The 26,116-nt window shown below is 42.3% G+C and overlaps 1 protein-coding gene across 1 annotated transcript; it reads right to left on the minus strand.

Annotated features, from left to right (window-relative positions):
• Positions 1-4,362: 4,362 nt before the first annotated feature.
• LOC133574576 (TBC1 domain family member 10A-like) lies at positions 4,363-23,866 on the minus strand. Its single transcript, XM_061926751.2, has 9 exons — positions 23,115-23,866; positions 15,656-15,755; positions 15,435-15,542; positions 13,144-13,250; positions 12,945-13,059; positions 12,790-12,855; positions 11,272-11,461; positions 11,049-11,203; positions 4,363-6,557 (listed from the first exon to the last, which is right to left on the minus strand). The coding sequence occupies exons 1-9, from the start codon at positions 23,294-23,296 to the stop codon at positions 6,195-6,197; spliced, it is 1,386 nt and encodes a 461-aa protein (XP_061782735.1). The 5' UTR covers positions 23,297-23,866; the 3' UTR covers positions 4,363-6,194.
• Between the last annotated feature and the right edge of the window lie 2,250 nt (positions 23,867-26,116).

The raw sequence follows: 26,116 nt of genomic DNA on the forward strand, positions 1-26,116 counted from the left end.
AAATGGATAAATGCCATTAATGGTTAGAGTGTTGTGTCTCTAACCCCCTAAATCCCTCATGGGGAATAGTGGAGGGGGGTAAAGGTGCAACCCCTCTCCGACTACGTTACCAAGAAGCTTGTAGATGAAGCTTTACAGCTCACCGAAGGCCAGACTTTAATCTCCTTCACACATATGCCCACCCCACCCCCTATATGCCTCCCCTCCCCGCCAAAACAGCAGGTATCGCATGTGCAACACAAGATAGCACTTTTTAATAACAGTACAGGCACTCCAAAAAGGAAGCACTGATACAAGTGTAACAATAAGTTAACATGGTGCAATATAGAAAATATAAATGATACAAACATGGCCAATGATAGAGCTTTTAATATTATTCTTAAAGTGTGATAATGCATGTTGACACATTCTACAAAACCCAAAACCAGTGAAGTTGTCACGTTGTGTAAATGGTAAATAAAAACAATGATTTGCTAATCCTTTTCAACTTATATTCAAATGAATAGACTGCAAAGACAAGATATATAATGTTCAAACTGAGGAACTTAATTTTGTTTTGCAAATAATCATTAACTTAGAATTTAATGGCAGCAACACATTGCAAAAAAGTTGTCACAGGGGCATTTTTACCACTGTGTTACATGGCCTTTCCTTTTAACAACACTCAGTAAACGTTTGGGAACTGGGGAGACACGTTTTTGAAGTGGAATTCTTTCCCATTCTTGCTTGATGTACAGCTTAAGTTGTTCAACAGTCCGGGGGTCTCCGTTGTGGTATTTTAGGATTCATAATGCGCCACACATTTTCAATGGGAGACAGGTCTGGACTACAGGCAGGCCAGTCTAGTACCCGCACTCTTTTACTATGAAGCCACACTGTTGTAACACGTGGCTTGGCATTGTCTTGCTGAAATAAGCAGGGGCGTCCATGGAAAAGACGTTGCTTGGATGACAACATATGTTGCTCCAAAACCTGTATGTACCTTTCAGCATTAATGGCGCCTTCACAGATGTGTAAGTTACCCATGTCTTGGGCACTAATACACCCCCATACCATCACAGATGCTGGCTTTTCAACTTTGCGCCGATAACAATCCGGATGGTTATTTTCCGCTTTGGTCCAGAAGACACGACATCCACAGTTTCCAAAAACAATTTGAAATGTGGACTCGTCAGACCACAGAACACTTTTCCACTTTGTATCAGTCCATCTTAGATGAGCTTGGGCCCAGCGAAGCCGGCGCCGTTTCTGGGTGTTGTTGATAAATGGCTTTCGCTTTGCATAGTAGAGTTTTAACTTGCACTTACAGATGTAGCGACGAACTGTAGTTACTGACAGTGGTTTTCTGAAGTGATCCCGAGCCCATGTGATGATATCCTTTACACACTGATGTTGCTTTTTGATGCCTGAGGGATCGAAGGTCACGGGCATTGCCGCTTACATGCAGTGATTTCTCCAGATTCCCTGAACTTTTTGATGATATTACGGACCGTAGATGGTGAAATCCCTAAATTCCTTGCAATAGCTGGTTGAGAAATGTTGTTCTTAAACTGTTCGACAATTTGCTCAAGCATTTGTTCACAAAGTGGTGACCCTCGCCCCATCCTTGTTTGTGAATGATTGAGCATTTCATGGAAGCTGCTTTTATACCCAATCATGGCACCCACCTGTTCCCAATTAGCCTGTTCACCCGTGGGATGTTCCAAATAAGTGTTTGATGAGCATTCCTCAACTTACTCCGTCTTTTTTGCCACTTGTGCCAGCTTTTTTGAAACATGTTGCAGGCATCAAATTCAAAATGAGCCAATATTTGCAAAAAATAACAAAGTTTACCAGTTCAAATGTTAAATATCTTGTCTTTGCAGTCTATTCAATTGAATATAAGTTGAAAAGGATTTGCAAATCATTGTATTCTGTTTTTATTTACCATTTACACAACGAGCAAACTTCACTGGATTTTGTTTTGTACATAACAAATAACATATTGTTATGTATATCGCCTATCCCTAATGTGTACTCATTAAAACTGTTACACAAAAAGTGTAAACATATTGTTTATATTGAAATCATGTGTACTCACCCTTTGGCGGGCTTAGCAACTATGAAGAAGAGATTGCTGAGGTCAGTCTCTGTAAGAAAACAATTTTTAAAAAGACATTAGCCACTGTTAAAAGTGTAAAACGAGTGTGTGCCACTTACCTGCTTATGATGAGGCGGCCGGAACAAGATGCAGAGGGAGACTTGGGAGGAGAGTCTCTTCACATTGGGATTGAACAAAGCAACATACTTGATGCATATTTTTTTTATTTGTTACCATCAGCCATGTCGTACTGAGCTGCCAGGACAGAGTGGTAGGCCCTTCTTGTCTGGTTCTGTGGTTATCATCACAACATTTCTTCTTTGCCGTCACCTATGTGGTAGCTTCTTTTTATAAATTGCGCTTTATTCTGACATTCTAATGTGTGTTTGAGCAAGTTCATACCTGCCAACTTTTGAAATCAGAAAAACCTAGTAGCCAGGGTCCAGGGGCCGCAGGCCCCAGTAGGTCCAGGACAAAGTCCTGGTGGGGGGTTCAGGCCGACGCAAAATGTTTATTAGCATTCAGACAGGTTAAAATGTTGCTAAAACCATCACTTTTCTATCAGTCACAGTGACTTTTCAAAACAAAAATATTACAGCAAAAATCATATGGGTTGATTGACATGTTTATTCTGTAAGCTAACTTCAATAGTTTGAAATTATTTTGACAGTTAATGCCAGTTATCCTGTCAACCTTTCACAAGACTTCAATTTGTTAATTGAAAGTATAAACAATATAAACACTTTTTACAGTAAACAAATGGTAAAACAGTACTAAACAATTCCATTAAAAAAAATAATTGGTGTCATTATTAACTTTCTGTCCAAGCTTGTATAATCTACTGCCTTGTTCAATTGTAAAAAATATTCTGTGCCTAAAATTCACATTTCTATCACAATTATCGTACTGTAAACATGGTAAGCTAACTTCATTAAAATTAATAGTCCTGTCAATAGCATGGAATTACAATTCAAATGTAGTTTTTTTGTAAGCCTTTCAAAAGAATTCAAAATATGAAAAATTAATGAAAATTAATTTAAGCCATCAGACACTTGAAAAGTGGCACATCACATCTCTAATGTAATCATTTTAACTTTTCAACAGAAATAGCACTGCAAAAATATTAAGGACATACTTCTGTATTTTGGTAGTTATTTGAGGTTTCTGTTCCAAGACACTGAATAATGTTTGATGTTTTGGTTCGACCACATCCATATTTTTTGGCGATTTTCGAGTCGGGAAACATTTTCCGAAATAACTGTCCCGTGTGATCAGCCAGTGCGATTGGAAGTCCATGCTCAATTATTGCCTCCGTAAATAAAACTTCGGCATTTATCACATCCAAAGAATCTGTTTGGGCGACGAAAAACGTTGAAAGTTTTCCACTTGTATCGCTAGCAACGGCATTAGACTTGTGTTTTTTTGTCCCAACGTGGTCTTTTACATCGCTAATTCCTCCGTGTCCGATCGAAAAATCTTGTCTGCGCAAGGTGCAATTCGCGTAGTTTTCACCCTTTTTGGAACGGATAATTATTCCCGGATAGGCTTTTGAATATTCTTCACGGAATGACTGCAGTTTTCTTTTCGGTTTAAGACTCGTTTGCGATTTTTCTCCGGCTGATTCCATGATCGTTCGCTCGTTTGGAAACAATGGCAACTGGTGCCTCGTGCTTGGCAGCGGTGCGATAAATAGCCTCGCGCATGGCATTCGGAATGGCTCGATAGGAAGTTACGGGAAGCAGTGTCGATTGTCATTGTTGTTACGCGACTTTGTGAATAAAACTTTTAAAAAAATAAAAATTTTAATTAATGAAAAACCGTATTTTTTATCCCTGCAACCGCAACCCGGAATAGGTTGATGAAAACCGTACTAATTACGGGAAAACCGGAGTAGTTGGCAGGTATGCAAGTTTAACACATAGAAGAACCGTGTATGCGATCAATAAATTCATTTACCGACTTAATCCTGCAGTAGCGCAGCTGATCTCCATCATGGAGTCAGCCCGCCTCCATTCAGGCGTCTAAACGAGGCTAAAAGGCGCACTGGACGGCGCTGTGGGAATTGGCACTAATTCACATGCAAATTCCCCTAGCACGAGCTGAAAGAGCCGGAGCAACAGGTGTCGGAGGAAGTGCGGCGGGCGAGGGAGGGCGGAGGATGAATGCTAACTAACACAGGGTGTCTTATTGGACTTTGGCCCTGTGTGTGTTTGTCCTTTTTTTCTCTCTTAATTAGAGCAATTAAACAGAGTCATTGAACAAACCAGTCTGCAAAATCAAAATCACTTAGCTATTTTCATTTATTAAATGTAAATATAAAACAGTTGCCTTTTTCTTGAACTCATTTACAAACCAAGCAGTGTGATAGAAAAATACTTTAGCATCCCAGCATCCTGTTATTGGATTGCACTAATTAGTGATGAGCATTATTACCCTTAGGATCAGGAGCAGCTCAGTGGCGCCATCTACACATCACACAAAGCACTACATCCTGAAATAGTGTTGATTGAGAGACAGTCCAATACCCTTCACTGTTTTTCCCTTCATAAAGTTTATCGATAAATCATGTTCATGGTTGATCCTATGATTGTAAGTATATATCGATTCCCCGCCCTAAAAGTGCAATGTAAATATAATCGGAGTACGTGTACATTCGTTGGACTGCGTTTGTTTTTTAAACAGTAGAAATGATCTCCCAACAACACATTAAGGTAAAGAGGATTGTGCTTGCGTGACAACAATGTGGTTTTCCAGTAACATCCTTAGACTTGATTGCATTTTTTTGCTTCATTCGCACACATGGCTAAGCGTCTTTAAAAATCTTTGGCTAACGGTAGCGCACAAATACCTTCATGTATTAATGTCTGCTGGTGATGGAAGGTAGTGCATGGGAGCGTCACCGGCCACAACATTAGGAGCAGTGTCAAATTATTCAACATCTGTATTTTGTATGCTCTAATCCATATTATGTTTTGCCTTCAGATAGGATAGAATGTATGTAGTGGGCAAGTACACTGTTTTACTTCTTTAGATTACAAACGAGTTGAGATTGAATCTGACTCCAAAGTCCTTACCTTTACCTTATTTAGAAACACAAAATGATGGCAGAAATATTTGCCTCTCTGACAGAGTCAATCAAATCTGATCATCACTGTCTTCATACAGGCAGTATCTTATTCAAATATCTACCTGATGATGTAGCCGGTGATTGCGTAACTCCATGGTTGTCTGCCGAGACATGATCATAGTCCAGGGGTCGGCAACCCGCGGCTCTTTAGCGCCGCCCTAGTGGCTCTCTGGAGCTTTTTCAAAAATGTATGAAAAATGGAAAAAGATGAGGGGGGAAAAAATATATTTTTTGTTTTAATATGGTTTCTGTAGGAGGACAAAACCTCCCTAATTGTTATAAAGCACACTGTTTATATTAAACATGCTTCACTGATTCGAGTATTTGGCGAGCGCCATTTTGTCCTACTAATTTTGGCGGTCCTTGAACTCACCGTAGTTTGTTTACATGTATAACTTTCTCCGACTTTCTAGGACGTGTTTTATGCCACTTCTTTTTCTGTCCACCAAACTTTTAACGTTGTGCATGAATGCACAAAGGTGAGTTTTGTTGATGTTATTGACTTGTGTGGAGTGCGAATCAGACATATTTGGTCACTGCATGACTGCAAGCTAATCGACGCTAACATGTTATTTAGGCTAGCTATATGTACATATTGCATCATTATGCCTCATTTGTAGCTACATTTGAGGTCATTTAGTTTCCTTTAAGTCATCTCAATTCAATGTATATCTCATGACACACTATCTGTATGTAATATGGCTTTTAATTTGTTTGCGGCTCCAGACAGATTTGTTTTTGTATTTTTGGTCCTATATGGCTCTTTCAACATTTTGGGTTGCCGACCCCTGTCATAGTCCATCAATAGTAGCAGTTGCAGGTCAGTAGTGGAAAAAAACCGTGACTGCACTGCCCGTCATTGTCGCCACCTGCTGTTGTTCAAAGGGAATTACACATTTATAAACCAGCAGATGTGCCACTGTCCATGGCGGTAACGGACTGATAATCATGATCTTTGGCGCTCATAAGATGAGCGTGCTCACCTGGCTACAGATAGGTGTCGCTAACGCTCTCCCTGGACACTTGTGCCGGTGAGGGGAGCGGCGAGGGCTCAGCGAGACGCGAGGGAGGACCTTCCGTCTCCTGTGTCGGCAGAATAGTCCCCTTCCGCTTCTCCTTCTTGCCCTTCCTAGTGTTGTCCCTTTCGTCCTCCGGGAGGAGCTCCTCGACGATGGTGGGCCTCTGCCTCAGATCCTGTCTGCTTGGCGGCTCGGCGGCCATGACGGCCTTGGCGCCGTGCATCCTGGGAGGCGACGTGTAGTGGAGGTCGCCGTGGGAGTCCTTCCAGTGTCGCAGCTGCGCCAAGTGTTCTTTCTCGATGTCTTTCTCTGACACGGACAAGTCCAGGATCTGAGTCGCACATAATGTCAATGAATGAATACCATGAATTGATTAACGTGGACCCCGACTTAAACAAGTTGAAAAACTTATTGGGGTGTTACCATTTAGTGGTCAATTGTACGGAATATGTACTGTACTGTGCAATCTACTAATAAAAGTTTCAATCAATCAATCAATCAATAGTAGGGGTGTAACGGTACGTGTATTTGTATTGAACCGTTTCGGTATGGGGGTTCCGGTTCGGTTCGGAGGTGTACCGAACGAGTTTCCACACGGACATATTAAAGGGGAACATGCAAGCGTCAATATATACCTTGATGTTGCAGAAAAAAGACCATATATTTTTTTAACCGATTTCCGAACTCTAAATGGGTGAATTTTGGCAAATTAAACGCCTTTCTAATATTCGCTCTCGGAGCGTTGTGACGTCACATCGGGAAGTAATCCGCCATTTTCTCAAACACCGAGTCAAATCAGCTCTGTTATTTTCCGTTTTTTCGACTGTTCTCCGTACCTTGGAGACATCATGCCTCGTCGGTGTGTTGTCGGAGGGTGTAACAACACGAACAGGGACGGATTCAAGTTGCACCAGTGGCCCAAAGATGCGAAAGTGGCAAGAAATTGGACGTTTGTTCCGCACACTTTACCGACGAAAGCTATGCTACGACAGAGATGGCAAGAATGTGTGGATATCCTGCGACACTCAAAGCAGATGCATTTCCAACGATAAAGTCAAAGAAATTTGCCGCCAGACCCCCATTGAATCTGCCGGAGTGTGTGAGCAATTCAGGGACAAAGGACCTCGCTAGCACGGCAAGCAATGGCGGCAGTTTGTTCCCGCAGACGAGCGAGCTAAACCCCCTGGATGTCTTGGCTCACACCGTCCCTTAAACTGGACAGATCAGCTTTCAGGAAAAGAGAGCGGATGAGGGTATGTCTACAGAATATATTAATTGATGAAAATTGGGCTGTCTGCACTCTCAAAGTGCATGTTGTTGCCAAATGTATTTCATATGCTGTAAACCTAGTTCATAGTTGTTAGTTTCCTTTAATGCCAAACAAACACATACCAATCGTTGGTTAGAAGGCGATCGCCGAATTCGTCCTCGCTTTCTCCCGTGTCGCTGGCTGTCGTGTCGTTTTCGTCGGTTTCGCTTGCATACGGTTCAAACCGATATGGCTCAATAGCTTCAGTTTCTTCTTCAATTTCGTTTTCGCTACCTGCCTCCACACTACAACCATCCGTTTCAATACATGCGTAATCTGTTGAATCGCTTAAGCCGCTGAAATCTGAGTCTGAATCCGAGCTAATGTCGCTATAGCTTGCTGTTCTATCCGCCATGTTTGTTTGTATTGGCATTACTGTGTGACGTCACAGGAAAATGGACGGGTGTTTATAACGATGGTTAAAATCAGGCACTTTGAAGCTTTTTTTAGGGATATTGCGTGATGGGTAAAATTTTGAAAAAAACTTCGAAAAATAAAATAAGCCAATGGGAACTGATTTTTAATGGTTTTAACCTTCTGAAATTGTGATAATGTTCCCCTTTAAGTAGCGTAACACACGTTGTGTAAACAATGCACACCGAGGCACAACACACGGCATGCTAGCAGCTAACGGGATACGATAGACTGACCATACGTCCTCTTTTCACCGGACATGTCCTCTTTTGCGGAGCTGTCAGGGCGGAGTTTCTTAAATGCCTCAAATGTCCAGCATTTTGCGTGTATTTTCAATGTACGTTCAGGGTTAAGAAGGGGTTAAAAACAAAACAAATTGTGCGAGCAGCAGCATTGGTGAGGGAGGGGCAGAGACAGAGAGAGAGAGAGAGAGTTATGATAAACGTGCATGCGTCGCCAGGCTCTGCTTTTTATCCATAGATTTATCACATTTAGTTTTTTATTATCTATAGCAGGGGTGTCAAAAGTGTGCTCCGGAGGCCATTTGCGGCCCACAGCTAATGTTTTAAAGGCCCACGGCACATTCTAAAAAATACTATTAAAATAAACAAAAACATAACAAAAGTGAAATAGAAAAGCTTAAAGGTTAAATGTAATTTAGAAAAAGTTGCAATGTTGACTAATAAACAGGCATGTGATTTGACCACAATGAAAAAGACTGAAAACATTTCCGGGGGTCTGGGGGACGACGCCCCCCGAAGCTCCTGGTTTTTCACCAATTTAACATGCTAAAATTAACAAAGACAGCACCATTTGAAGAAAACATTTTAGTGTTTAAAGACATGAAAACATCATTAATAGAAGATACCTTGCTTCAAGTTGTTTCATATGTTTTTGGCGTTTCGCATGTACTTCCAAAGCCTTCAAACCTCGTGATCCATAGTCAATATTATCATGACACCACGTGCACAAAACCTTTCCGGGACGATCGATTTTCCGGATAAAATCACCGAACAAAGTCGTAACTTCCTTCTTCCCAACAGTATCAGTGATTTCCCTTTCCATCCAGTCCCATCGAAACTTATTTTTGACATGTTTATCAATTTCTTTTACTCGTAAAGCGTCCTTTCTCTCGAGAACCGACATCGTTTACATATGGAAAATGGCGGTAATAACCATTATGAATGATGACGTTATTAACGTCATCATTCATAACAGATGTCCTGATTGGTCACAAGGAACATATCGACCAATCAACTACGGCGTAATATAAACTACGTCTCGAATCTTGATTTAGCGTCGGAAAAAAACCCGGAAAAACGGGAGATAATTTTTTTTTTTCCCCCGAGATTAAAAAAGACGGAACTTTAGACGGAAAAATCACATGCCTGAATAAAACAAAGCTGTTTTTTTTCTTTCAAACTGTCATTGCTCAAAACATAATATTGAATCAAAATCAATGTTATTATGAATTATTGACCTATCCAAGGTTCCCGATACTTCACATCAAATATTACACTAAGAAAAATATTTTTGGTGGAAGATTTTGCAAATTTGATAAATAAATAACCTCAAAATGTATATTTTGTTGTTTTCTTAATGCATACTTGCCAACCCTCCCGGATTTTCCGGGAGACTCCCGAAATTCAGCGCCTCTCCCGAAAACCTCCCGGGACAAATTTTCTCCCGAAAATCTCCCAAAATTCAGGCGGACTCAGGTCCATGAGGACCTGAGTCCGCTAACCCACAATATAAACAGCGTACCTGCCCAATCACGTTATAACTGTAGAATGATGGAGGGCGAGTTCTTGGTTTCTTATGTGGGTTTATTGTTAGGCAGTTTCATTAACGTCCTCCCAGCGCGGCAACAACACACAACAACAGCAGTCACGTTTTTGTATACCGTAAAGCAGTTCGTCTGCCGTAAACAGCAATGTTGTGACACTCTTAAACAGGACAATACTGCCATCTAGTGCATTTGATGAAAGCACTTTTGTGCGTGCCACACAATCATTAGAAAGGGTGTTCAGCATGGTTAGAAAAATAGTGACAGAGAATAGAACAAGGATGGACAATTCAACCCTTAACTCAACAATGAGTAGATGAGTGTTATGTGTGTGTATATGTGTAAATAAATGAACACTGAAATTCATGTATTTATTTTATATATATATATATATATATATATATATATATATATATATATATATATAGCTAGAATTCACTGAACGTCAAGTATTTCTTATATATATATATATATATATATATATATATATATATATATATATATATATATATATATATATATATGAAATACTTGACTTATATATATATATATATATATATATATATATATATATATATATAAGTCAAGTATTTCATATATATATATATATATATATATATATATATATATATATATATATATATATAAGAAATACTTGACGTTCAGTGAATTCTAGCTATATATATATATATATATATATATATATATATATATAAGTCAAGTATTTCATATATATATATATATATATATATATATATATATATATATATATATATATATATATATATATATATATATATATATGAAATACTTGACTTGGTGAATTCTAGCTGTAAATATACCCCTTTTAGCCACGCCCCCAACCACGCCCCCGTCCCACCCCGACCACGCCCCCCCCTCCCGAAATCGGAGGTCTCAAGGTTGGCAAGTATGTCTTAATGTACCGAAAATTAACCGAACTGTGACCTCTAAACCGAGGTACGTACCGAACCGAAATTTTGGTGTACCGTTACACCCTTAATCGGCGGTATAGCTCGGTTGGTAGAGTGGCCGTGCCAGCAACTTGAGGGTTCCAGGTTCGATCCCTGCTTCCGCCATCCCAGTCCCCGCCGTTGTGTCCTTGGGCAAGACACTTTACCCACCTGCTCCCAGTGCCACCCACACTGGTTTAAATGTAACTTAGATATTATTGGGTTTCACTATGTAAAGCGCTTTGAGTCACTAGAGAAAAAGCGCCATATAAATATAATTCACTTCACTTCACTAATCAATAGGAAAGAATGATGCAAGCTGGAGTAAAAACACCACCTCACCTCTTGCACCAGAAAGCTCTCTTGCATGTACTGTGGAGGTATGGCCCTAAGACGCTCCATTGTTTCATAGAGGCCTCGGCAGGCCTTCGCCTTCTCTTGCGATCCCAACATGCGTTTGAGGAGAACCAGGCCCACTCGGAAGAGGATCTTCACTCCTGCGAGGAAGAAAGAGAGAGCTGACAACACGAAAAAGAAAGAATGTTGTTTGTTTTAAGCGTCTCGCCTTCACAGAGAAACATGTCCCAGACGCGGAGGACCGACACCCACGGCAGCGTGCGCGAGAAGGCGCACATGAACCACTCCGTCATGTACAAGATGGGCTCCAGCTTGTGCTGCTTGAGGTGACGGTGGGCCACGGGAGACGCACGCCGCAGCAGAGCGTACAGGATCTCTCCGTCCAGTTGGATGGCTTCCTGCAGGGAGGACAACACAAACCACAATCAGAGAGGTCTGATACGTTTTTATTAGAGATGTCCGATAATGGCTTTTTTGCCGATATCCGATATTGTCCAACTCTTAATTACCGATTCCGATATCAACCGATACCGATATATACAGTCGTGGAATTAACACATTACTATGCCTAATTTTGTTGTGATGCCCCGCTGGATGCATTAAACAATGTAACAAGGTTTTCCAAAATATATCAACTCAAGTTATGAAAAAAAATGCCAACATGGCACTGCCATATTTATTATTGAAATCACAAAGTGCATTATTTTTTTTTTAACATGCCTCAAAACAGCAGCTTGGAATTTGGGACATGCTCTCCCTGAGAGAGCATGAGGAGAAAGGTGGGGTGGGGGTTAGTGGGGGGTGTATATTGTAGCGTCCCGGAAGAGTTAGTGCTGCAAGGGGTTCTGGGTATTTGTTCTGTTGTGTTTATGTTCTGTTACGGTGCGGATGTTCTAACCGAAATGTGTTTGTCATTCTTGTTTGGTGTGGGTTCACAGTGTGGCGCATATTTGTAACAGTGTTAAACTTGTTTATACGGCCACCCTCAGTGTGACCTGCATGGCTGTTGACCAGTGTTGGGACTAACGCGTTAAAAAGTAACGCGTTACTGTAACGCCGTTAGTTTCGGCGGTAACTAGTAATCTAACGCGTTATTTTTTATATTCAGTAACTCAGTTACCGTTACTACATGATGCGTTACTACATAAAAAAATAACGTAAAATAACGCAGTATCGGCTAGAAACAGAAGTGACGTGCTTCTGATTCTTCCTCTGCGCTCTGTGTGTGTGTGTGTCTGGGTGTGGGAAGGGGAGGGGAGGGGGGTGCGCAATACAACGTAAACCGTTGGCCAACCAAAAAGTAACCACAGAACACTATAGTGTTCTTTTTTGGCCAACCAAAAAGTAACCACAGAACACTATAGTGTTCTGTGGTTACTTTTTGGTTGGCCAAGCGGACGTGACGACAGGCTGTCCTCACTCGGGTCCGCATTTATCGGCCGATGATATCGGCAGTGCGATATTATCGGACATCTCTAATTTAAAAGCTTTTGCGGGCCACGTTAAATAGTGCGGCGGGCCAGATCTGGCCCCCCCCGGGCTTTGATACTACATCCACAATAGCAAACATACTGTTAAATTACCAAAATACCTCTACAACAGTGTCAATCATTATACTGTATCATTAGACGGTGTACCTAATGGTGTAAATAAGAGACCTAAGTTGTGTGTATTCTCATTCTTTATCCATTTAAATGGGTTCAGAACAGCTGAGAGTGTATCTTACCAGCCCCGTGCTGTAGTACCCAGGAAGGTATTTCTCACAAATTTGCACAAGAACCCAGAACGCATCCTATTGGAGACAATGTGGTCATGTGAGCAAAAAGTTAACTTGAATGGCTTGTATGTGAGATCATTGACTTCACCATCAGATGTGTTTACCTCTGCAGGCATGTGCATGAGGAGCACAGCGGCCACAGGGGCCTGAGCCTGACAGTAGCCCTCCTCGGGACGGTGCAGCGAGTACGCCTTAAGCACACGGAACAAGTCCTGCTGCCTGCATTTTTTGCCAAAACAGACTCAGATAAAAATGCATCTTGGACTAGATACTGCGCCACGCAGCCAGCCAATCAGGGCTCACCCGTGTCCTCCTCTAGCTGAGAACATTTCATGGAAGGGAAACTGTCGATGGAGGTCTCTCTCGATGATGTCCACCCATTTGGGGTCCCCTGGTTGGATGTCCAGTTCCTAAAGGCACCATTGTGTTATAATTTGTAGCCTGATATGTAACATGTACAGTACAGGCCAAAGGTTTGGACACACCTCCTCCTCATTCAATGGGGCTTCTTTATTTTCATGACTATTTACATTGTAGATTGTCACTGAAGGCATCAAAACTATGAATGAACACATGTGGAGTTATCCATCCATCCATCCATCTTCTTCCGCTTATCCGAGGTCGGGTCGCGGGGGCAGCAGCCTAAGCAGGGAAGCCCAGACTTCCCTCTCCCCAGCCACTTCGTCCAGCTCCTCCCGGGGGATCCCGAGACGTTCCCAGGCCAGCCGGGAGACATAGTCTTCCCAACGTGTCCTGGGTCTTCCCTGTGGCCTCCTACCGGTCGGACGTGCCCTAAACACCAGGTGGCATCCTGACCAGATGCCCGAACCACCTCATCTGGCTCCTCTCGATGTGGAGGAGCAGCGGCTTTACTTTGAGCTCCCCCCGGATGACAGAGCTTCTCACCCTATCTCTAAGGGAGAGCCCCGCCACCCGGCGGAGGAAACTCATTTCGGCCGCTTGTACCCGTGATCTTGTCCTTTCAGTCATAACCCAAAACTCATGACCATAGGTGAGGATGGGAACGTAGATCGACCGGTAAATTGAGAGCTTTGCCTTCCGGCTCAGCTCCTTCTTCACCACAACGGATCGATACAGCGTCCGCATTACTGAAGATGCCGCACCGATCCGCCTGTCGATCTCACGATCCACTCTTCCCTCACTCGTGAACAAGACTCCGAGGTACTTGAACTCCTCCACTTGGGGCAGGGTCTCCTCCCCAACCCGGAGATGGCACTCCACCCTTTTCCGGGCGAGAACCATGGACTCGGACTTGGAGGTGCTGATTCTCATCCCAGTCGCTTCACACTCGGCTGCGAACCGATCCAGCGAGAGCTGAAGATCCTGGCCAGATGAAGCCATCAGGACCACATCATCTGCAAAAAGCAGAGACCTAATCCTGCAGCCACCAAACCGGATCCCCTCAACGCCTTGACTGCGCCTAGAAATTCTGTCCATAAAAGTTATGAACAGAATCGGTGACAAAGGGCAGCCTTGGCGGAGTCCAACCCTCACTGGAAACGTGTCCGACTTACTGCCGTGGAGTTATGTGTTTAACAAAAAAAGTTGAAATAACTGAAATCATTTTTCATATTCTAGTTTCTTCAAAATAGCCACCCTTAGATCTGATTACTGCTTTGCACACTCTTGGCATTCTCTCGACAAGCTTCAAGAGGTAGTCACCTAAAATGGTTTTCACTTCACAGGCGTCATAGTTTTGATGCCTTCAGTGACAATCTACAAGGTAAATAGTCTTAAAAATAAAGAAAACGCATTGAAATGAGAAGTGAAGTGAATTATATTTAGCGCTTTTCTCTAGTGACTCAAAGCGCTTTACATAGTGAAACCCAATATCTATGGACTGGACTCTTACTATTATGTTGGATCCACTATGGACTGGACTCTCACAATATTATGTCAGACCCACTCGACATCCATTGCATTCGGTCTCCCTAGAGGGGGGGGGGTTACCCACATATGCGGTCCTCTCCAAGGTTTCTCAAAGTCATTCACATCGACGTCCCACTGGGGTGAGTTTTTCCTTGCCCTTATGTGGGCTTTGTACCGAGGATGTCGTTGTGGCTTGTGCAGCCCTTTGAGACATTTGTGATTTAGGGCTATATAAATAAACATTCATTGATCTAAATTACATTTAAACCAGTGTGGGTGGAACTGGGAGCAGGTGGGTTAAGTGTCTTGCTCAAGGACACAACGGCAGTGACTTGGATGGCGGAAGCGGGGATTGAACCTGGAACCCTCAAGTTGCTGGCACGGCCACTCAAACCAAACCGAGCTATACCGCCCAGAAGGTGTGTCCAAACTTTTGGCCTGTACTGTATATGTGTGTTAGTCACACAAATATGAATATTTTGTATGAATAAAATTACAATAAAATAAAATATTAAATTAAATTTGTAGCAAATCTCCATTTCTTAAAACAAAAACGTCTGTTAACTTCATTATTTAATATTTTAGCAGATGTCATATAAATCTTCAATTTTTTTATTTTGCTTTATTTCAATATGCATGTGATTCTAAATTAACTATTTGAAAATTCTGTTCTGCGTAAAAATAAAAAATAAAGTGATTCTGACCCGGAACTTGCCCCGGTTTTGCTCCTCTTTCACTTTGCCTCCTGTCAGGTAGAGCCAGGCCCGACCACGCAGCGAGGGAGGGATGCCCTTTTGACAGCGCTCTTTCACCTGATGACACAATCAAATAAAACACAATAAAAACAAACCTTGCACAACTTAAAAAAAGTCTCCCAGGTTGGTGAACTTAGAAAAAACCTAGGTTTCAATTCAAGGTTGTGGACCTTCTTGTGTTTCTTGGCCATCCACTTGTCCCAGTTGTTGAGCATGTCCAGCCATTTGGCCTCCCGCTGCCTTAGCACGTCAGTGGGGATTTCTTCAGCACTTTGGAGAGAAATTGTTAGTTATTCTCTAATACATTGATTCTCAAACTGTGGTACGTGGGTTCCATCTTGTGGTATGCCAAAGATTTGATTCATTATTTAGATACAGTGTTGTATTTTCCTATATTCAAACTAGGGTTGTACGGTAGAGATGCGCGGATAGGCAATTATTTCATCCGCAACCGCATCAGAAAGTCGTCAACCATCCGCCATCCACCCGACCTAACATTTGATCAGAACCGCACCCGCCCGTTGTTATATATCTAATATAGACGATGCAAGGCATTAGTGAGGTTATAAAGCTTTTGCCTGTTAAAGAAAGGAGACTGATCCAATGCAGCACAGACATTCGCGTGCCACGCTGTCACGACCCAGACGCACACCAGTGCGCAATCATATGGGAGCCGCGCTGAGCGCACCTCCAAGCGCGTCTCGCTGCCGGCGACGGCCGGGTATGGGCCCGACGCTCCAGCGCCATCCATTTTCAGGGCTAGTTGATTCGGCAGGTGGGTTGTTACACACTCCTTAGCGGGTTCCGACTTCCATGGCCACCGTCCTGCTGTCTATATCAACCAGGGTGAGCCCCACCCCTTTCGTGAGCGCACTGCGCGCGGAGTGACCCCTGTTACGCGCCCCCGGCAACAGGGGTGGCGGGCAGGTAAGCTGCGCGGGCGGAGCGCGCGGAGTGACCCCTGTTACGAGCCCCCGGCCACGGGGGTGGCGGGCAGGTAAGCTGTTTACCTGCTGCGCGTGACGCCGGCCGCGGCGAAGGCGGACGAGGCGGGGTGTCGGTGCGGTGGGCGCGGTGGTGACCCTGGACGTGCGTCGGGCCCTTCTCGCGGATCGCCTCAGCTACGGCTCCTGGTGGGGCCCTCTCGGGGGAAGGGGCCTCGGTCCCGGACCCCGGCGAGGCGTCCCTTCTCCGCTACGTAAAAGTGTCCATCTCTCTTTTTTTTTTTTCTTCTGTTGTGGCATATGCAGCAGGTGCCTGCTCGTTTTTCGTATGTGGGTAACAACATTTAACTATGTATATATATTTCCGAATTGGTTTAACTGCCACCCGCCTGAATCTATTTAAAATCTAATTTTTTTTTATTTTAACCGCCCGACCCGACGATAAAATCTAATTTTTTTTTATTTCATCCGCGGACTCCGCGGTTGTGCCCGCAAACCGCGCATCTCTATTGTACGGTATAAAAGCGGTACTATACTCCGTTTGAAAAGTACCGGTTCCCCATTTATTTTTTATTTTTTTACAGTAATGAATGACATTGCTGGTTTTACGAACAGAGGAGCATGTTCGGCAGCGCACAATCACGGAGTACTTACAAGCAGACACAGTGTGTAGACAGAAAAGGGAGAATGGACGCATTTTGGATTAAAAAGTAAAGATAAAGGTGAAGCTATAACACTGAAACGCCCTCAGGAAGAGGTGCTAATATCCATCCGCAGTCGGCAGTGTTTTAGCTACTTCTAAATCAATATTCCTTGTCTCCATGGCAACAAATAAAGTGAGTTTCTTCCAAGTGTCCTTATCACTGGAGGACGAGGAATAGCTAAACATGCTTCATGACAGACCTGAGCATTCGGCGGCCCTGTATGGCCCGCGTGAGGCCAATCATAAATTACAAAATAAATTAAAAAATTATCTATGTCGAGTGTGCAATACAACGGTGTTGCTTTTGTTTTGAAAAGCGTTATTTGTATTACTTCCGTGTGGACGAATGCGCGTGTGTGATTGTGAGTGAATGTGAACAGCGGGAATCACAAATTACAAAATACATTTTAAAAAACATCTATGTCGTGCGTGCAATACAACGGTGCTGCTTTTATTTTGAAAATTGTTATTTATGGACGTATGTCCGGGTGTAGCCTGTGAGTAAAGGTGCACAGCGACAAGTGATGCCCAGTTACCCCCGAGATGTCAGCTCACGCTAAAAAAAGAAAAGTTGATGACGAATGGCGTGTTTCCAACAAGACATGGACTGCCAAGTATTTATTTACAGAAATTAAAGGTAAAGCCGTGTGCTTAATTTGTGGTACACAGGTTGCTGTGTTTAAAGAATATCATTTGAATCGCCACTACACGACGAAGCGCAAGGGATAATACCGGAATCTGTTTAATGAAGAGCGCGCAAGGGAGGCTGATGCGTTGATGGTAAAACTGCAAACCCAACAAGGACTTTTTGCCATATTTAACACCCCCAGAGATGCAGCCGTCAGGACAAGTTTCGTCATTTCTCACAAAATCGCCATAAAAAGTAAGGCGTTTTCTGACGGAGAGTTTATTAAGGAGTGCTCATTGGACTCGGTTGCGCTAATACAGGTAAAAGCCAGTAAATTAGAATATTTTGAAAAACTTGATTTATTTCAGTAATTGCATTCAAAAGGTGTAACTTGTACATTATATTTATTCATTGCACACAGACTGATGCACTCAAATGTGTATTTCATTTAATTTTGATGATTTGAAGTGGCAACAAATGAAAATCCAAAATTCCGTGTGTCACAAAATTAGAATATTACTTAAGGCTAATACAAAAAAGGGATTTTTAGAAATGTTGGCCAACTGAAAAGTATGAAAATGAAAAATATGAGCATGTACAATACTCAATACTTGGTTGGAGCTCCTTTTGCCTCAATTACTGCGTTAATGCGGCGTGGCATGGAGTCGATGAGTTTCTGGCACTGCGCCAGGTGTTATGAGAGCCCAGGTTGCTCTGATAGTGGCCTTCAACTCTTTTGCGTTTTTGGGTCTGGCATTCTGCATCTTCCTTTTCACAATACCCCACAGATTTTCTATGGGGCTAAGGTCAGGGGAGTTGGCGGGCCAATTTAGAACAGAAATACCATGGTCCGTAAACCAGGCACGGGTAGATTTTGCGCTGTGTGCAGGCGCCAAGTCCTGTTGGAACTTGAAATCTCCATCTCCATAGAGCAGGTCAGCAGCAGGAAGCATGAAGTGCTCTAAAACTTGCTGGTAGACGGCTGCGTTGACCCTGGATCTCAGGAAACAGAGTGGACCGACACCAGCAGATGACATGGCACCCCAAACCATCACCCAACCATGCAAATTTTGCATTTCCTTTGGAAATCGAGGTCCCAGAGTCTGGAGGAAGACATGAGAGGCACAGGATCCACGTTGCCTGAAGTCTAGTGTAAAGTTTCCACCATCAGTGATGGTTTGGGGTGCCATGTCATCTGCTGGTGTCGGTCCACTCTGTTTCCTGAGATCCAGGGTCAACGCAGCCGTCTACCAGCAAGTTTTAGAGCACTTCATGCTTCCTGCTGCTGACCTGCTCTATGGAGATGGAGATTTCAAGTTCCAACAGGACTTGGCGCCTGCACACAGCGCAAAATCTACCCGTGCCTGGTTTACGGACCATGGTATTTCTGTTCTAAATTGGCCCGCCAACTCCCCTGACCTTAGCCCCATAGAAAATCTGTGGGGTATTGTGAAAAGGAAGATGCAGAATGCCAGACCCAAAAACGCAGAAGAGTTGAAGGCCACTATCAGAGCAACCTGGGCTCTCATAACACCTGAGCAGTGCCAGAAACTCATCGACTCCATGCCACGCCGCATTAACGCAGTAATTGAGGCAAAAGGAGCTCCAACCAAGTATTGAGTACTGTACATGCTCATATTTTTCATTTTCATACTTTTCAGTTGGCCAACATTTCTAAAAATCCCTTTTTTGTATTAGCCTTAAGTAATATTCTAATTTTGTGACACACGGAATTTTGGATTTTCATTTGTTGCCACTTCAAATCATCAAAATTAAATGAAATAAACATTTGAATGCATCAGTCTGTGTGCAATGAATAAATATAATGTACAAGTTACACCTTTTGAATGCAATTACTGAAATAAATCAAGTTTTTCAAAATATTCTAATTTACTGGCTTTTACCTGTATGCCCGGAGAAGAGGGGACGCATTTGAGAACGTGTCACTCTCCCGACGCACTGTAACGAGGCGGGTTGAGACCATCGCTGGAAACTTGGGAGCTTCAGCTGAAGAACAGAACGGCCGACTTTGACTGTTTTTCGCTGGCTTTGGATGAGAGCTGCGATGTACGTGACACCGCCCAGCTGCTCATCTTCTTACGCTGCAGACTTTCAAATGACGGAGTAGCTGGCAGCCATGCAGTCAATTAAAGAGACAACCACAGGTAATGATGACTTGTTCACAGAGGTAAATGCGTGTTTGGACATGTTCGGACTGAAATGGGACAAGCTGGCAGGTGTGACAACAGATGGTTGTCCAAATCTGACGGGGGAAAATGTTGGACTTTTAAAGAGGGTGAAGGATAAACTTTAAATTAACCCTGTGCAGTAATTGACATTTTTGCATTGTATTATCTATCTTGCCGATTGTATTGTACCATATGTCCCGGCAAGAAATCTGCGTTCAAAGAACTCTGGCTTATTAGTGATTCCCAGAGCCCAAAAAAAGTCTGCGGGCTATAGAGCGTTTTCTATTCGGGCTCCAGTACTATGGAATGCCCTCCCGGTAACAGTTCGAGATGCTACCTCAGTAGAAACATTTAAGTCCCATCTTAAAACTCATTTGTATACTCTAGCTTTTAAATAGCCCCCCTTTTTTAGACCAGTTGATCTGCCGTTTCTTTTCTTTTCTCCTCTGCTCCCCTCTCCCTTGTGGAGGGGGAGACACACAGGTCCGGTGGCCATGGATGAAGTGCTGGCTGTCCAGAGTCGGGACCCGGGGTGGACCGCTCGCCTGTGCATCGATTGGGAACATCTCTGCGCTGCTGACCCGTCTCCGCTCGGGATGGTTTCCTGCTGGCCCCACTATGGACTGGACTCTTACTATTATGTTGGATCCACTATGGACTGGACTCTCACAATATTATGTCAGACCCACTCGACATTCATTGCATTCGGTCTCCCCGAGAGGGGTGGGGTTACCCACATATGCGGTCCTCTCCAAGGCTTCTCATAGTCATTCACATCGACGTCCCACTGGGGTGAGTTTTTCCTTGCCCTTATGTGGGCTCTGTACCGAGGATGTCGTTGTGGCTTGTGCAGCCCTTTGAGACACTTGTGATTTAGGGCTATATAAATAAACATTGATTGATTGATTATACATCAGGAAGTGTAGTGTAAGACAGTGTTAAAAATAAAACCATCAAAAGCAATCTGTTTTTGTATAAAGTTAAATTAGGTTAAATTAAATTATTATTATTTATCTTACGGTATATCAAAAATAATATTGAGCAAAATTTTATTGAAATATTGTCGATGTGGCCCTCCAGCAGTGCTCGGGTTGCTCATGCGGCCCCCGGTAAAAATTAATCGCCCACCCCTGCCGTAGGAGGATACAATAGTTCAGTGTTTTTCAACCTTTTTGGAGCCAAGGCACATTTTTTTCATTGAAAAAATGTGGAGGCACACCATCAGCAGAAATCATTAAAAAATTAAACTCAGCAGCTGATATTGACAGTAAAAAGTTGTTCTTGTAAGTGTTGGATATGACTTTAAAGCATAACCAAGCATGCATCAATATAGCTCTTGTCTCAAAGTAGGTGTACTGTCACCACCTGTCACATCACCCCCTGACTTATTTTGACTTTTTTGGTGTTTTCCCGTGTGCAGTGTTTTAGTTCTTGTCTTGCACTCCTATTTTGGTGGCTTTTTCTGTTCTGTTGGTATTTTCCTGTAGCAGTTTCATGTCTTCCTTTGAGCGCTTTGTTTTAGCAATCAAGGCTATTTAAGTTGTTGTTATCCTTCTTTGTTGGGACATTGTTGCTTGTCATGTCATGTTCGGATGTACTTTGTGGACGCCGTCTGCTCCACAGTAAGTCTTTGCTGTCGTCCAGTATTCTGTTTTTGTTTACTTTACAACCAGTTCAGTTTTAGTTTAGTTTTGCGGGGCATTCACCTTTTGTTTATTTTTGGTTTAAGCATTAGACACCTTTTTACCTGCACGCTGTCGTCTGCATATTGTGATCACGACAAACCACGTTCCCGACATCTACAAAGCAATTAGCTACCTGCTGCCACCTACTGATATGGAAGAGTATTACACGGTTACTCTGCCGAGCTCCAGACAGCACCGACACTCAACAACAACACATAATTTGTAGACTATAATTACTGGTTTGCCAAAAATATTTTTAACCCAAATAGATGAAATTACATAATCTCCCACGGCACACCAGACTGTATCTCACGGCACACTAGTGTGCCACGGCACAGTGGTTGAAAACACTGCAATAGTTCACCGGCGCCACAATGTAAACAAATGCCATGGGTGGATCTACACCTGACATCCACTGTAATGATACCAAGTACAGGAGCCATACTTGCCAACCTTGAGACCTCCGATTTCGGGAGGTGGGGGCGTGGTTAAGAGGGGAGGAGTATATTGACAGCTAGAATTCACAAAGTCAAGTATTTCATATATATATATATATATATATATATATATATATATATATATACATCCTGAAAATATGCAAACAAAACTGTGTTTAGATAATTGATACTTCAAACTTGCATAAATAAATATTAAGGAATATAACAACTTGGCTTCTGAGAGTTTCAAAATGTAATAAATAAAATGCTAAAGTTGTTGATAAACAAGCTATTATTTTAATAATTAAATATGGTCATTTTAAATGAATTATCATGATAATTTAAAATTAATTATTTCAAATATGTTTATTTTAATGTATAATTCTATGGCTGGATGTAATAAGGAGTCAGAAAAAATACAAATAAAAATACAATTAATTTTGATGTTTTTAGCAAAATATAGTAAAAATGTATTTAGCTATTTAAAAAAAAAAAAAAAAAAAAAAAAAATTATTTTTAGGTAAGATAAACATAATAATACAATTTGTCTCTATAGTCTGGATGATTTAGTTCTTGTCACCCTGTTGTCCTCCCGTCGTGAAAAAAGGCTGTCCTCACTCAGGTCCTCCGGCTGAAAATCGGGAGATTTACGGGAGAATATTTGTCCCGGGAGGTTTTCAGGAGAGGCGCTGAATTTCGGGAGTCTCCCGGAAAATTCGGGAGGGTTGGCAAGTATGACAGGCGCGTATCTAGTCGATACTACTATGATTACATTAGTATTTTTTATCATCACAAAATCTTTTTTGTTTTTAAATTTATATTATATTCAAAAACTCAGGAAATATGTCCCTGGACACACGACAACTTAAATTCTGACCAATGTATCACCCTGTAACTACTTGGTATCAGATCGATACCATTTGTGGTATCGACCAAAACAAGGAAGCCGTAAGAAAAGAAAAAAATCACCACAGTTCATCATTTTGTCTTCTCTTAATCGTTCCAAAGCGATCATTATTGTCTGGGCGCATTAACACACTTACGAGAGTCCTGGGTACTGCTGGGCTCCTCCTGTGAAGCCGTACTTGTCCACCTCTTTCTCCCCGGATGTGCCATTCGCCTCCAGCGGCACAACATCACTGTGTCCACCACCACCTCCACCACCTATCAGCTTGTCTGTGCTGCCCCGAATATCAACTCCATTGCCCGGCTCGCTTCTTGCCATTGAGCCAACATGGAGGACTAAACTTAACAACTTCCCTGACGTGCTAACTTAGCTAACACTCGTATAGCCTCCATTTGGGCTAGCTCTTAAGCTAGGCTAAAACTAGCGACGGTCGCATAAAAGCCACACTGTCGGCCTCATCATTTCAACATTTATAGAACATACAGAGCAAAAACGGACGCTAAAGTGCTACCGTAAGCTAAGCTAACGTACTAGCACCTCGCACACCTGTCAGCTGACTATTAAATCTCTGCTGCGGTCAGCAGGAAGTAAACAATCATGTCTGCTCTCTACTGCACTCTAGCGCTCGTATGCCGCACTCGCATGTGGCGCTGCGGCGGTAAAACACTTTTTTAGTTGGCAGTTCGGAAAAATTGTCTTCTTTTTTGTAAAAAAATATTGTTGGTTCCGTGCACAAATTAATGTTCAAGCATGACGTCAAGCTTTTATGTACTTGCTCGTTGTTGTGTAGTTAAAAAGAATCCACTTAACCCAGGCGCCGTGACTGCCCCTGGTGGTCAGTACGTGTAGTACAAAAACATGTAGCAATGGCGACTTCGCATATAAACCATGCATTTTCAAACAATTTAAATATGCAATACTCTCTTAAAATAATTAGAAAATATTACCTTTAAAAGTTGGCATGGTCAGAGGTATTATTTTTTTTTAGCAATATGCTTGTTAGTATATACAGCAGGTCTAGGCAAATTAAGGCCCAAGGGTCACATGCGTTTTTTTTTGATTGATTGAAACTTTTATTAGTAGATTGCACATTTCAGTACATATTCCGTACAATTGACCACGAAATGGTAACACCCCAATACCTTTTTCAACTTGTTTAAGTCAGGGTCCACGTAATCAATTCATGGCTTTTCAATCTGGACATTCCCAAATAACTTTTTTTTAGATCTTTAAGATGGAAAGTGTAGCTGCCATTATGATGTGCAGTGATGTTTTCTAATGACCGTAAGTCTTCAACGATACAAAGTATTTCAATGGTTGGATTCTGCGCTTCTGCATGATATACTAGTTACTATGGTCATCTATACTAGTTACTTACTAGTATCTACATAGTTACCCCACTATGGACTGGACCCCCACACTGTTATGTTAGATCCACTATGGACTGGACTCTCACACTATTATGTTAGATCCACTATGGACTGGACTCTCACACTATTATGTTAGATCCACTATGGACTGGACTCTCACACTATTATGTTAGATCCACTATGGACTGGACTCACACTATTATGTTAGATCCACTATGGACTGGACTCTCACACTCTTATGTTAGATCCACTATGGACTGGACTCCCACACTATTATGTTAGATCCACTATGGACTGGACTCCCACACTGTTATGTTAGATCCACTATGGACTGGACTCTCACACTATTATGCTAGATCCACTATGGACTGGACTCTCACACTATTATGTTAGATCCACTATGGACTGGACTTTCACACTGTTATGTTAGATCCACTATGGACTGGACTCTCACACTATTATGTTAGATCCACTATGGACTGGACTCTCACACTATTATGTTAGGTCCACTATGGACTGGACTCTCACTATTATGTTAGATCCACTATGGACTGGACTCTCACACTATTATGTTAGATCCACTATGGACTGGACTCTCACACTATTATGTTAGATCCACTATGGACTGGACTCTCACACTATTATGTTAGATCCACTATGGACTGGACTCTCACACTATTATGTTAGATCCACTATGGACTGGACTCACACTATTATGTTAGATCCACTATGGACTGGACTCTCACACTCTTATGTTAGATCCACTATGGACTGGACTCCCACACTATTATGTTAGATCCACTATGGACTGGACTCCCACACTGTTATGTTAGATCCACTATGGACTGGACTCTCACACTATTATGCTAGATCCACTATGGACTGGACTCTCACACTATTATGTTAGATCCACTATGGACTGGACTTTCACACTGTTATGTTAGATCCACTATGGACTGGACTCTCACTATTATGTTAGATCCACTATGGACTGGACTCTCACACTATTATGCTAGATCCACTATGGACTGGACTCCCACACTATTATGTTAGATCCACTATGGACTGGACTCTCACACTATTATGTTATATCTACTATGGACTGGACTCTCACACTATTATGTTAGATCCACTATGGACTGGACTCTCACACTATTATGTTAGATCCACTATGGACTGTACTCTCACACTATTATGTTAGATCCACTATGGACTGGACTCTCACTATTATGTTAGATCCACTATGGACTGGACTCTCACACTATTATGCTAGATCCACTATGAACTGGACTCTCACACTATTATGTTAGATCCACTATGGACTGGACTCTCACACTATTATGTTAGATCCACTATGGACTGGACTCTCACTATTATGTTAGATCCACTATGGACTGGACTCACACTATTATGTTGGATCCACTATGGACTGGACTCTCACACTATTATGTTAGATCCACTATGGACTGGACTCTCACACTATTATGTTAGATCCACTATGGACTGGACTCTCACTATTATGTTAGATCCACAATGGACTGGACTCTCACACTATTATGCTAGATCCACTATGGACTGGACTCTCACAATATTATGTTAGATCCACTATGGACTGGACTCTCACACTATTATGTTAGATCCACTATGGACTGGACTCTCACACTATTATGTTAGATCCACTATGGACTGGACTCTCACTATTATGTTAGATCCACTATGGACTGGACTCTCACTATTATGTTAGATCCACTATGGACTGGACTCTCAC

Source organism: Nerophis lumbriciformis, linkage group LG32, assembly GCF_033978685.3.
Source record: "Nerophis lumbriciformis linkage group LG32, RoL_Nlum_v2.1, whole genome shotgun sequence".
In the NCBI taxonomy this organism is placed as follows: Eukaryota; Metazoa; Chordata; class Actinopteri; order Syngnathiformes; family Syngnathidae; genus Nerophis; species Nerophis lumbriciformis.